Source organism: Erpetoichthys calabaricus, chromosome 18, assembly GCF_900747795.2.
Source record: "Erpetoichthys calabaricus chromosome 18, fErpCal1.3, whole genome shotgun sequence".
In the NCBI taxonomy this organism is placed as follows: Eukaryota; Metazoa; Chordata; class Cladistia; order Polypteriformes; family Polypteridae; genus Erpetoichthys; species Erpetoichthys calabaricus.
This window is the reverse complement of record NC_041411.2, coordinates 77,171,433-77,185,620: the sequence shown is the minus strand read 5'-3', so window position 1 is coordinate 77,185,620 and position 14,188 is coordinate 77,171,433. Positions and strand designations below refer to the sequence as shown.

Below are 14,188 nucleotides of genomic sequence, written 5' to 3'. Positions count from 1 at the left end.
TTAAAGTTACCTCACTCAATCCCCACCAAAAGAAGCTGAGATGTATCTAACTACTGCCAGCAATGGGTATGACGGAGGATAAGCAACACTCACAACGTTATGGAACTCCATCAACATCAATCACGAAACCAATGACCTCTGAGCCTAGTAACCCTCGCACAACCCTACCCTTTACCCGATGGGCATTTTGTAAATGGCTTTTAGAGCGTTATGTCAGGCCGGAATGTTACGTGATGGACCTCACAGGTATTATGGGCTGCAATTCAAACTGAAAACAGTAAATATGAGACAGAGATTACTCCTGTAGGATCACCATATTCCATTTTGTGTTGCTTTTTTGGTTGCTGCTCATTGAATTTCAGCACTTTCATTTTAGGAAAACATTGACTTCTTCCTTTGCCTAAAAAAAGACTTTTTACACTTTTTACTGCAAATGACAACTCCTCCATTTTCTTGGAGAGTACTGTGCAATTTATAACATTTTTTTTTGTTCCTTGTCATTCAATTTTTCACACATCGAGAAAGCCCCGGTAGTTCTAAAATGAGGACATCGTGGGCAGACAGACTTGACTGAAGGAGCTCTGTGTTTCTCGTGCTGTGAGTTACGCGACGTGATTAGGGCTGCAATAGAAAATTGATGGCAATAAAGGCCTTCACTTAGTTCTCATAATGCTGCATAAAGAAGTAAATTGCGATTCCAAAGTCACAAATCCTACCACATAATCTCCTAGTGCTTTTGATGTTCTATTTGCCTTGTTGACCGTAATAAAATAGCCACACAATAAATAAATAAACAAATAAATAAATACATAAATAAATAAAAATTGTGAAAAATCTATAGGCCTTGAAAGTAGTAGTTATGTCATCTGGAAAACTGACAACAGGGCTCACCCGAAGCAGCTTGACCCCAAACACAGAGAGCAAGGTTCAGCCCACACAGGCTCAAAATGGAGCAAGTTAAGCCTCCAAATATGAAAATATTTACAAAAATGCTCTTTTGAGGAGAGGATGACTGTAAATCCCTGGTTTTCAGGACAAAAAAAATGCAAGCATGAATTTCAAGGAATTAACTTCCTTGTAGTTTACCCCGGGCATTTCTCTCAGGCCTAGAACTCTATGTAATTGCAGTTAAGCCAGAGTGTCTCTCGGGACTAGAATTCTTTGTAATTACGGATAAGCCCAAATGTCTCTCTGAGTTGGAATTCTATGTAATTATGGTTAGCCTTGAGTGTCTCTTGGGACTGGAGTTCTGTGTAATTACGGTTAATCCCAAATATCTCCCTGAACTGGAATTGTATGTAATTATGGTTAAGCCCGAGTGTCTCTCGGGACTAGAATTCTTTATAATTACAGTTAAGCCCAAATGTGTCTTGGGAATGGAATTCTATATAATTACAATTAAGTCTGAGTGTCTCTCAAGACTGAAATTCTTTGTAATTATGGTTAAGACCAAATGTCTCTCTGATTTGGAATTCTATGTAATTGCAGTTAAGCCCGAGTGTCTCTCGGGACTGAAATTCTTTGTAATTACGGTTAATCCTAAATATCTCTCTGAACTGGAATCCTATGTAATTATAGTTGAGCCAGAGTGTCTCTCGGGACTGAAATTCTTTGTAATTACGGATAAGCCCAAATGTCTCTCTGAGTTGGAATTCTATGTAATTATGGTTAGCCTTGAGTGTCTCTTGGGACTGAAGTTCTGTGTAATTACGGTTAATCCCAAATATCTCCCTGAACTGGAATTGTATGTAATTATGGTTAAGCCCGAGTGTCTCTCGGGACTAGAATTCTTTATAATTACAGTTAAGCCCAAGTGTGTCTTGGGAATGGAATTCTATATAATTACAATTAAGTCTGAGTGTCTCTCAAGACTGAAATTCTTTGTAATTATGGTTAAACCCAAATGTCTCTCTGAGTTGAAATTCTGCGTAATTATGGTTAGCCCAGAGTGTCTCTCGGGACTAGAATTCTTTGTAGTTATGGTTAATCCCAAATATCTCTCTGAATTGGAATTCTATGTAATTATGGTTAGTCTTGAGTGACTCTCGGGACTGGAGTTCTGTGTAATTACAGTTAAGCCCAAGTGAGTCTTGGGAATGGAATTCTATATAATTACGATTTAGTCTGAGTGTCTCTCAGGTATCGCTGTAATTGTTCGCATGTGCAGCATTAAGCCACAACAGCACTCAGTATTCTTCTATCATCTAGTGGATGAAATAAAATCACACTGCCCAACAATTAGGAATATTTTTGTGCATTTTGTGTCTCTCTGGTAACGCATTAAAATTGATGAGTGGGATGGAGACTTCCAACAAAACACTCAAAGGCATGTAAATGAAAAAATGTAAAGCCAGTTTTAGAATAAACTGAAACTAAGCCATTAGTTGAATCAAGCGATAGTGATGACAAAGTGTATTAGTCACCGCTTTGCATACACGTTCACATCTGCAGACTTTAAAGGGGACCACATGCACCTGACGAAAAGAAATATTTGAATGAATGACGTGAAGAAATTAAAATTGTAAAAATCAAATAGCGATAATAGATTAGATTAGATCAACTACATTAATCCCATGGGGACATTCAAAGTACAGGATGAGTCAAAATGATGGTAACACTAATGGATTATTTTTATCTCGACCACACCTTTCCAGTTTGATGGATAGGTCATGGTAGACCATTGCCATGGCCTCCACACTCCCCTGATTTGACACCCTGTGATTTCTGGTTAAGGGGTAAAGTGAAGGAGCGCGTGGATAGCAGGAAAGTTTGTGATATCAATGACCTGAAAGACAGAATACGGACTGCGGTATCATCTATTCCCCGAGAAATGTGTGTCTGGATTTTCAACGGTACTGTTTCTCGTTGGTTTTTGTGTGTTGAACATGATGGTGAACATTCCTGTAAATCATCTTGCACATATGAAGTATGTTTGGTGAATAAATTGTTTCCGCCATTCAAATGTTAACATAATTTTGACTCCCTCTGATAATAATAATAATACGATAACTCAAATTTCCAAGCGCTTGATTATTCAGTGACACATATGCTGATCAATTGGTGAGCCTCGCGCCATCCTTGCTCTTGAAGGACTTACAGATAGTGGCATGTTGTTTTTTGGAGGCTCCCATATATCAGAACGTGAGTGCCTCTCCTGTTTCACATCGTCTGGTTATTTGAACTTGTCACTTGTCACTAAACTCTCCTTGTCCTGACTTCTTTTGGAACATGTTGCAGGCATCAATGTCTGAATAATCACATGCAGTATCTTCCAAGAGCAATGAAGTTGACGACATAAAACATGAAGTACTCTGTCTTTGTACTGTTTGCGTGTGAATACAGAGTCAATTCGCAAATGTCTTCTTTAAGGTTTGAGCACCCTGGCCATTGGGGACCCGAGTACAATACAATACAATACAATTTATTTTTGTAGAGCCCAAAATCACACAAGAACTGCCGCAATGGGCTTTAACAGGCCCTGCTTCTTGACAGCCCCCCAGCCTCGACTCTCTAAGAAGACAAGGAAAAACTCCCAAAAAAACCTTGTAGGGAAAAAATGAAAGAAACCTCAGGAAAGGGAGTTCAAAGAGAGACCCCTTTCCAGGTAGACTGGGCGTGCAGTGAGTGTCAAAAGAAGGGGGTCAATACAATACAATACAATACAATACAATTTATGAATTTCCCCTTGGGATTAATAAAGTATCTATCTATCTATCTATCTATCTATCTATCTATCTATCTATCTATCTATCTATCTATCTATCTATCTATCTATCTATCTGTCTGTCTGTCTGTCTGTCTGTCTGTCTGTCTATCAATCTAATGGCAACACCACCTGTCTATAGCACAAATCCTTCCGACTACGCCAAGTGCTTTGTTATATAATCACACCACAATATATCTATCTATATCTATTATATACTGCTTTTCACATCTATCTATCTATCTATCTATCTATCTATCTATCTATCTATCTATCTATCTATCTATCTATCTATCTATCTATCTATCTATCTATCTATCTATCTATCTACAATACAAAACAATACACAGAACAGAACAAATCCTCAATACAGTATAGAAATAAATATTTTAGAAGTACGAGTCTCGGTATGCAGCCAAGGGACGGAAGGCAACCTTCTCCTGCTGACAGGGCGACTCCTCTGCTGCAAGACTCGTCTGTGGTTAAGCAGGGCGAGCCTCCAGGGATGGGCACCGGGCTTTTGAAAAGGACCGTTCCTGCTGGTATTCTAACCTCGTTTTTAATAGATTTGTTTTTTGAATTTTTAACCTCCACCAATTCACCTGTTTTTATGGATTATTTCGTTTATGAACTTTGGGCAATGCACTAATTATTTGAACACTTTGGAGTCTGTTTTTTTTTTTAATAAAGATGCTGAACACTTTTAAACCATTCCCTTGCTCCAAGTGTGATTTGTCCTTACCTGCCAGCTCATCTGGTTACCTTATTGACAGCGTCGGGTTCGAGAGGCTCCCAAATGGGAAGAGGGAGCATTGCAGCAGCTCCTTGACTCATCAGGCTCTGTTCCTTGTCTCTCCATTACAGCTCTGGACTGATCAACTGATATTTAATTCTGCAGGGACCCCACCAGCAAGGAGCAAAAAACTACTTGGGGGGGGGGGACGACAACCATCGTGAAAAGAAAAGAACATTGCACAATTTCAACAGCTGCACCTAAGTAACACAGTTCATTTTTCATGGAAAACAAATCAATGTGGGTGGCATGATGGTGCAGTGGTACGGGACTGTTGCCTTGCAGTATGGGGGCCGGGGTAACTGTCCTGGACCCTGCCTATGTGGAGTTTGCATGTCTTCCCTGTGTGTGCTTGGGGTGCTCCGGTTTTCTCCCTCAGCCCAAAGACATGCAGTTTAGGTGTGTTGGCAGTTCTAAATTGGGCCTCTAGTGTGTGGTGGGTTATGTGTGTTCCAATCCAAGGTTTGTTCCTGCATTGTGCCTTATGCTGGCCAGGATGGGCTCCAGCGCCTCCCACCCCACCCCGTAACTCTGGTGAGGACAAAGCGGATTAGACAATGACTGACTGACACATCAATATCACAGCTCTCTCCTTCTCAACGGGTTACATAATCAGTGGAGTCCGCGTCTAAAGTTACTTGCAGAAGATGATGTGACAAATTCTTTAAAAACTGCTAACCCACTGAGTTTTCTCATCTTTGGTGGTTTACAGTTTCCATGTCTTTCCTCTCCTCTAATGACCCCCATTGCTTCTTTGTGCTCTGAGATGTGCGGCCGCTCGCACTCGATCGCGACTCTCAGTTCTGTGTTGTCAGTCAGGTTACCGAGCTCCCGTTTATTCTACTCACGGTGCCGAGTTGAGCTTTTCAGGAGGTCGGTACTCCTCTTCCTCTCCCATCTCAAATGCATTCAGGCAAACACCATTTTACGGGTTCCCGCCTTGGCGGTGGTGTCGCAAATAAGGTCACAGCTACTCACCGCCTCGTAGGCGTCACATCCACACAGTCTGAGTCCCATTGCTGCCATCACCATGTGCTCAATCAGTCTGAAAGATCATTTGTGCTCGGGACATTCATTTTATTACAGAATAATCGCCACTTTCACTCTCCTTAACATTCCCACCAGGCTACAGGGGTGCCATTCCACTTTGAGTTAAGATCATCCTTGCTGTTTCTAAAATATTTATAGCACAGAAAAGGAAAATTGCATTTTAAAAATTGGAGGTGGCATGGTGGTCAGCCCCGCGGCCTCACAGACCCAACACTGGGTCATCATCTGGGGGGACTTCCTCTCACTTCTCAAAGATGCGTGTGCTGGTTTTACTGGTGCTGTGTAGATGAGTGGGCCCTGAGCGGGAGCCGCCTTTCTTCTAATACTGCTGGGATGAGATCTGGCAACCCCTCCACTCAAGACCCTGAATTGTATTAATCACTATAAAGCAGTTCTTAAACCTTCTTGTACACTTCATGGATGTCTGGCTAAATTATAATCATCATCATCATCATAGCATCTTCTAGGATTGTAGTTTTCAAAGCGTTTTGGACCGAGGACCACTTTGTCAAAGGCAAAGTTATGGAGGACCACCTGGGTCTTTTGCAGCTAGCAGTCCACTGGGGATGATTCCGTGCTGATCTGGTCTAACTACGTATTGTGTGTAAGAAAATCAACTTTCGAGGTTTAGCACCATTGCGGTGTGCCCCCCCAAGCTGTGCACTAGCAGCAGACTGAGACTATAGTCAGGTCCCTAAGTATTTGGACATTGATCCATCCATCCATCCATTTTCCAACCCGCTGGATCCAATTTTTGTAATATACCGTATTTACCCGTGTACCAAGCGCACAATTTTTTCTGAAAATTAGCATTAGAAAATCAGGTGCGCGTCATACACAAGGACATTTTTTTCTGTAATGTTTACTTCTTCTGCTTGGGCTCTCTCGCTCGCATGCACTCTCTCTCTCTTGCTCGTTCCCTCGCATTCTCTCTCTCTCTCTCTCTTGTTCGCACACTCTCTCTCTCTCTCTCTCCCTTTCTCGCTCGCTCGCTCTCTCTCTCTCTCTTGCTCATTCGCTCTCTCTGTCTCTCGCTCACTCGTTCGCTCGCACGCGCTCTTTCCCTCTCTCGCTCGCTCACTCTTTCGTCATGCAACAAAAACAGAAGGTCATTTCGCGGAACACATGCCCTAAACTTTTCCTATACAATCACAATGCGCATCATACACGGGGAAAAATTTTTTCGTGATTTTCTTTGTAAAAATTAGGGTGCGCATCTTACACGAGGGCGCATGGTACACGAGTAAATACGGTAATAATAACAATAATAATAATAATAACAATCATCATCATCATAGCATGTTTTAGGATTGTGATCCTCAAAGTGTTTTGGATCGAAGGCCACCCGGGTCTTCTGCAGTGTTCTGTCCACTGGGGATGATCCCATGCTGATCTGGTCTAACTACGTATTTTAAGTAAGAAGACGAACTTTCGAGTTTAGCACCATTGCGGTGTGCCTCACCCCTCGAGCTGTGCACTAGCAGCAGACTGAGACTACAGTCAGGTCCCAAAGTATTTGGACATTGATGCGATTTTTCTCTCCATACACCCCCACGATGGCTTTGAAATGACGCAATGAAGATGTGACAAAAGTACAGACTTTCAGCTTTCATTTTAAGGGATTTAACGAAGCTTTCAGAAGTGACAGCCATTTTTCACAGAGTCCCTCCATTTTCAGATGCTCAAAAGTAATTGGACAAAATAATCTCTCTCTATATAAAATCCAATGTCTGTCTTTTCATGAGAGAACTACTTCACAGATTTAGATCGGGTTTTTTTCTGGAATTTGCTTGAACATTCCGGTTGATTTTGCGACTTCTCTCATCCCGCTAAGAATCAAGAGTTTGCTTGCGGCACCAATTTATTTGTGCGAATTTGAGAGAGAGGCTGTGGGCCGAGAGGAGGGGGAAGCGGGCGGGGCCATGGTGATTGGCAGAGAAATGACGGCCATGAGCTTTTCTCCCCAGTCAGATCTGATGATCCAATCAGATACAGTGGCAACATTTGACGCTGGAGCGTACCCACCTTCTGCTTGCCTAGAATTACATTTTTTAATATTTTTTAATGATCTTTAAAGTTTATCCTGTTTCACTATTACATGGGCAGAGCCGTGGGGGACAGCTAGTGTAATATAAAATATACATATTGGTTTAACACTTGGATGAACATCTGCATTTGCAGTCAATGACTGCCTGAAGTCTGGACATCTCTAAAAGTCAAGTTTCCTGCCATGAGATGCTTTGCTGGGCATTTATGGCCACCGCCTTCAGTTGCTGCTTGTTTGTTGATCTTTCTGCCTTCAGTTTTGTCTTCATGACCAGTTGGGTTGAGATCGGGTGATGGACTTGGCCATTGAAGAATATCCCATTTCTTTACCTTGAGCAACTCTCTGGTTGCTGTCATAATATGTTTGGGGGTCCTTATCCATTTGCACTGTAAAGCACCTTCGAATCAGTTTTGCAGCAAACAGTGTAGCGCCCTGGACACTTTAGAATCCATCCTGCTACTTCTGTCAGCAGCCACATCATCAATAAATACCAGTGACCCATTTCCATTGGTAGCCTGTTGCTCGGGTGCTTCACCAGTCGTAGGTTTATGGGAGAGTGACAAAGGGCAAAAAACACGCAGGACATGTTGGCTTGAGTTTCCCAGAAGACACACAGGAGACTCTGAAATCAGCTGGAAGAAGGGTCTATGATCTGATGAGACCAAAATGGAGCTTTTTGACCATCAGATTAAACCCAAGGTTTGAACACAATCACTGTTTATCAAAAACACAACCTCCCCACCATCAAGCACCAAGTGGTGGAGATGCTTCTCTGCAGCAGGCCCTGGAAAGCTTAGAAGGGGAAAATGAATGCAACAAAATATGGGGGAATATCCTGGAGGAACATCTGATGGAGTCCACAAGAAACTTGCACCTTTTGAGAGAAGATTTGTTTGGCAGCAAGACAATCGGCCCGAGCAGAAAGCCAAAGCTACGCAGGAATGGCTTCTTTGAAACGACAATGTGAATGTCCCGGAGTGGCCGAGTCAGAGTCCAGATCTGCATCGGTGGTGGAACTTGATGAAGGCTGTTCACTCAGGACCTCCATGACCCCTGATGGGAGCTGAGCAATTTCACATAGGAGTAGAATGGAGAAAAACGGCAGAGTGGAGAGGAGCATAACTAACAGAGAAAAAGAGAGAGACCCTTATCAGAGAATCTCGAGGCTGGCATGGCTGCCATCTACTAAATAACAACTTGAATACTTACGCCATCAGTTATTTTGCAAAGGTCTCTTGTCACTTTGGCATTAAGGAGTCGTCCGTCTGGCAATCAAGAACCCAAATGCAACTCACTGTGAAGACCTCCAAGGGGATGAATAGTTTTTTAGGGGCTGTGCACAACAGCTACAGCAATTGCCAGTTCTTGCCGTCGGCCATATTATTAGAAAATCAGTGCAAAGCCTTCACTGCTCCTGCTGGTTAATAGTGTCGCCTTACATACATACGTCTGAAAACCGCTGTAAAAATAAATAAACAAATGCATACATAAATAAATAAATAGATAAGTTCATAATTTGTTCTATTAGAGTTAGTACTGTTCTGCAGCCCACACAATTCAGCAAAGTTTAAATTGTGGTGTCACGACTAGTACCTTTGCCCTGCTTTCTCCTATCAGCTTTCAATACGAGTGGGTGGACAAGCCCACCAGCCCCCTATTTGAGCTCCGCAGATCAATAGAGTTCTTCACATCACATCAGCCCATTGCCTTCCGCCTTGAGGCATAACCCACCCAAACTCTTGTGAGTAGGCCTCTTCAGAAGATGCGGCGGCCTACGTGCCGTTATTGACTTTTCTAAAGTGTTGCCCATGTCTTGCGTCAGGTCAGGTCTTCCCAGAAAGCTCAATGGCTCAGAGTCAAGGTAAGCATCACGTGACAAACACGATGGCTGCCGTGATGTTTTGGTAGTCTTATCTGATTCTGCTCCTAAGGAAATGATTGAATTTTCCTAGTGTGGGATAAGTGAGCTTCCAAGGGCATCCATTATCCCAAAAGATCGGTGAGGGACCCAAACCCTGTATTGTTGTACAGTTAAGACGTTTCCTCAAAACGTTTCTGTGCTTTATTTTTTATTTTTTATATTAGAGACATTTCAAGTGTCTCCCTTCCGTGGTTCATCTCCCTACTTCTGGGTCTGCCTGCAGTGCCTTCACATCGTCATCAGACCCCCTTCACCTTTTATTCACATTCTCGTTTCTTGCGGCCTTGCGCTAAAATCGTTTAAATTCATTCTTTCTTTTCCTCGAGCGACACTCAATAAACCAGAATGACAAAGCCAACACAGGATTTTATTTATTTATTTTTTTTTTGCAAATGCATCAAAAATATCAAAACTAGAAGTGTCCCACTGACAGAAATATTCAAACGTGCTTCTTGATGTTTAGTTGAAGCAACTTTGGGAGCGATTCCCTGTCTGTCATGACAGCTTGTCACACACCTGCACTTGACGATTCTCTGCCATTCTATGCTATCCAGCTCTGTTAGGCTGGATGGAGACCATCAGCGGACAGCCAGTTGCAGGTCTCTCCAGTTGGAAGTCTGGGCTCTGGCTGGGATGCTCAAGAACGACTCCAGAGTTGACCCTAAGCCCACTCCTGTGCTGCCATTATTTTAACATGGCTTTCTCATAGCTTCATTTTAGTCTTCTTCTTCCTCTTCCGGCTGCTTCTGTTAGGGGTCGCCACAGCGGATCATCTTCTTCCATATCTTCCTTTCCTCATCATCTTGCTCTGTCACACCCATCACCTGCATGCCCACTCTCACCACTTCCATAAACCTTCTCTTAGGCTTTCCTCTTGTCCTCTTACCTGGCAGCTCTATCCTTAGCACCCTTCACCCAATATACCCAGCAAGTCTTGTGTAAATGTAAATATAAGTACACGATGATTAAAACTGATTTAGTGACGTAAATCTGATTTCTCCTTACAGATCCCACAGATCAGCTATGCCTCAACGGCCCCAGAGCTGAGTGATGACCGTCGATACGATTTCTTTTCTCGAGTTGTTCCTCCGGATTCCTTCCAAGCCCAAGCTATGGTGGACATTGTCAAACGCATGGGGTGGAATTACGTCTCGACTATCGCCTCGGAAGGAAGCTACGGGGAGAAGGGAGTCGAAGCCTTCATGCAGATTTCACGAGAAGCAGGTATGTTAGCCAAAATTCCCTTTTTCCCCGAAATTGCTGCATTTATACGCTGCAAGAAATTTCCAGAAAATGTATCCCTTTTTCTAAACTGATGGCTTCATCCTCCTTTTTCATAGAGATTATTGGTAGTTTCCTTACAATGAATTGACTGTATGGTAAATATCATAAGGTTACGAGCTGTCATAACATTGAACATTATTTTTAAAGTAAATGTACTACCTGTGGAAAGCTGTGTTAGTTTTATGCCGGATGTGACAGGACCCATGTCTTCCAGAAAGTTCCACTTTTGATCCATCAGTCCACAGAACGTTATCCCTGAAGGTTTGGGGGTAATCAAGGTTGTTAGATGAGCCTTTATGCTCCTCTTGTTTAGCGGTGGTTTTCGCCTTGCAGTTCTCCCATGAATACCATTTTTGCTTAACGTCATTCTAATGGTGGAAACTGTGAACGGTGACATTAACTGAGGCGAGAGAGTTCCTTGGATGTTCATCTGGGTTCTTCTATGACTTCCTGGATGAGTTTTCTATGCGCTCTTGGAGTCATTTTGCTAGACCGACCACTCCTGGTCAGATTTACGGCTCTTCCGAGTTTTCTCCATTGTGAGATGAAGGCTCTCACAGTGATTCGCTGGAGCCCCAAGGTTTTTAGAGATTAGTCTGTAGTCCACTCGCAACTGATATATCTCAGTAACTTTCTTTCTGGGGTCTTCTAGAATCTCTTTTGATTGAGATGTGGTGTGCGACTTGTTGAGACCTTTCAGTCATCTTCACGCTGCTGGAAAGGCTCCATTGAAGTGATGTTTAGAATCGGTAAAGCAGGACGCCATCAAGATTGGGTGGGTCTATTCTGATTTAGCCCGTTTTAATTTTACATTGGTTCATTGGTTGATTGAGTCACTAAGGGGGCAATTGCTTTTTCACATAGGTGATTTAGATGCTGGTGAACTTGTTTTTCTCTTCATCTGAAAACTGTGTATTGTGTGTACTCAGGTTGTCTTTTGTATTATAATACATTTGTTTGGAGATTGGAAATAATCAAGTGTGAATGAATAAAAATCAAGGAGGAGGCAAATACTTTTTTACGGCACTGTGAATTGATGGAGGAGACCGCCTGTCAGGACTGTATGAAATGTGCTAGGTGCCTTTAATGGATTGCTTATGCACAAACCCACAGGGCATTCTGGGAATTGTAGTCCTGCTGTTGGGTACCATAGGTGTGCCACCGGAGGGAGCTGTCGAGAATCCTTGTTGCTATTATGTGGGGCTTTCATCTGACTTGGAAGTGCAGTGTCATAGCACCTGAAGTAATCCCGGGTGTAGCACAAAAGGAGCCGTCTCACTTTGCTCATGGAGTCGGAGGTGGGAGAAGAGGAGGACAAGGCTCACCTGAGGGGTGCGGACATGAAAGGAAGGAATTGTGATGGCGCTAATTTAAATTTAAATTGGAGTAAAACTAAGTCTTTTGAACCTGGAACTGTTGTCCGTGTAGTTATGCCTGGGGTTGGGGGAATTTGTTACTCCCCCTACAGGCCACAAGCCGTAAGGCATGGTTGACAGCGATCTGTTCAGTATTGTTTGTGTTATTTATTTATTGTTTTCATTTTTTCTTTTGATTAAACTTAAAAATACTTTTTGCCTCCCTCTCTATGAAAACAAAAATTACCGTGCAGGACGGCCCCAAATTAGAGCGAATTACCAAGACACTCATGGGCGCTGAAGGGCATAACAAGCTGCATAATTGGAGATGCTAATTGGATTATTTTCTGGTTTTGACTTTGATGTGGCAAAGCACCAAATCTCAATCACAGGCCACTAATTCCCTTTGAATATGGATGTGAAGAGTTGCTGGGCGAAGGGGGCTGGACAGGGGCCGAGGGTCACAAATCCGCAGACGAGCGCGAATAAAGTCTCATCGAGCATACCGAGAGAACATGGAGAGCGGCAACATTTTATTGGAGCACTCATTACGCCATTGTTTCAAATCAAAACCATAATTAGATAGGCTTAAGTAAAATGTAAAATCAAAGACCCCCCCCCCCCCCCCCCCCCGAACACCAAGTTAAATCTACAGAAGTAATAAACCATAAACCTAAAAAAAATTCAATTAACAATGTAAGATACTTCCCTGGACATTTATGTCTGTGATTCTGTAATTGTCCTTGGGAAGATTCAAAGTAAAAGAGAAAGTGATGAACAAACAGTTCCGATCCTGGGGCCATCATTTATAAAACTTTGCGCGGATTTGAGCGTGAAAATATGTGTACATCACAAAAAAAGAAAAACAGGAAAAAACGTACGGCAAAAAAAAAAAAAAATCAGATCTATAAAACCTTCCGTTTGAACGTTTCTGCACACTTTACCTTTTATACATCACAGTCACCTGGTAAATACGCATTCGTGAACGCGCCTCGATGCTAATCAACCTGACACGTATTTAGTCACCAGGCTGCAGCTCTTCATTGGCTGGTAGACCCCGGTACCTGTGCTCAAGAGCAACGGAGTCCACAAGATTATGTGTGGCATTATAGTGCCTCTCCTCTGTCTTCTGGGGGTCTGGAAAATGCGTAAGGTGCCAGCGTGTGAGCGGGTATTCACTCTTAGCTGGCACATATAATGACACAACTGCTCATACACCGACTGGTATGGAACATATGAAAAACTGGGGGCTGCTAAAGCTGGTTGGCCTCAAAATTAATGAATCATGGGTTGACCCAGGCCATGGGAGATTCGCAAATGGAATGTCACTTCTCATGGTTAACAAAAGCAGCTTCATTCTGACTGCCTTAATGGAATACGAGTGCAGTCAATCGCTCTGATTATGTCTCAGACATCGAAGAGAGTTGCCTTTTTATGTTGGCAAAAATATGTTCTGTTTAATGTTAGTGAACCCATACCATACAAAAAGTGCCCAGCACTGTGGGCACGATGGAGTGAAGCATTGCTGAGATATTCCTGTCCTGTCAGCCACTTCACTGGAAAAGATATAAACTGATCTTCTTCTTCTTTCGGTTGCTCCCATTAGGGATCGCCACAGCGGATCATCTTCTTCCATATCCCCCTGTCCTCTCCATCTTGCTCTGTCACACTCATCACCTGCATGTCCTCTCTCACCACATCCATAAACCTTCTCTTAGGCTTTCCTCTTTTTCTCTTGCCTGGCAGCTCTATCCTTAATGAGAAGATATAAACTGATGAACAACTAAAAACATCCTCCAGTGCAAGTACACGCCATTGGCCCTCACTAAAGGGAACTAAAATACAGTCTGCACATCACATTCATGAGGAATGTCTAAACTCTTTGAAATGACTTTGGAACCTTTTCCCAGCTTTATGCAAATCAATAATTGTTCAACGTACATCTTCTGAGATCTCTTTCTCAAAATGTTCTTACTGGTCAAAGTATCTGTAAGCTACACCTCCAATCTCATTTCATTGGTTGGACTTCAGGTCT

At 42.7% G+C, this 14,188-nt stretch overlaps 1 protein-coding gene across 1 annotated transcript in view; it reads left to right on the top strand.

Annotated features, from left to right (window-relative positions):
- Nucleotides 1-14,188, top strand: part of LOC114668449 (metabotropic glutamate receptor 7) — a 507,860-nt gene that overhangs the window by 159,407 nt on the left and 334,265 nt on the right. The window contains exon 2 of the mRNA XM_051921002.1: nucleotides 10,522-10,738. Within this exon, the coding sequence (XP_051776962.1) occupies nucleotides 10,522-10,738 (217 nt within the window). The remainder of the gene's footprint in view (nucleotides 1-10,521; nucleotides 10,739-14,188) is intronic.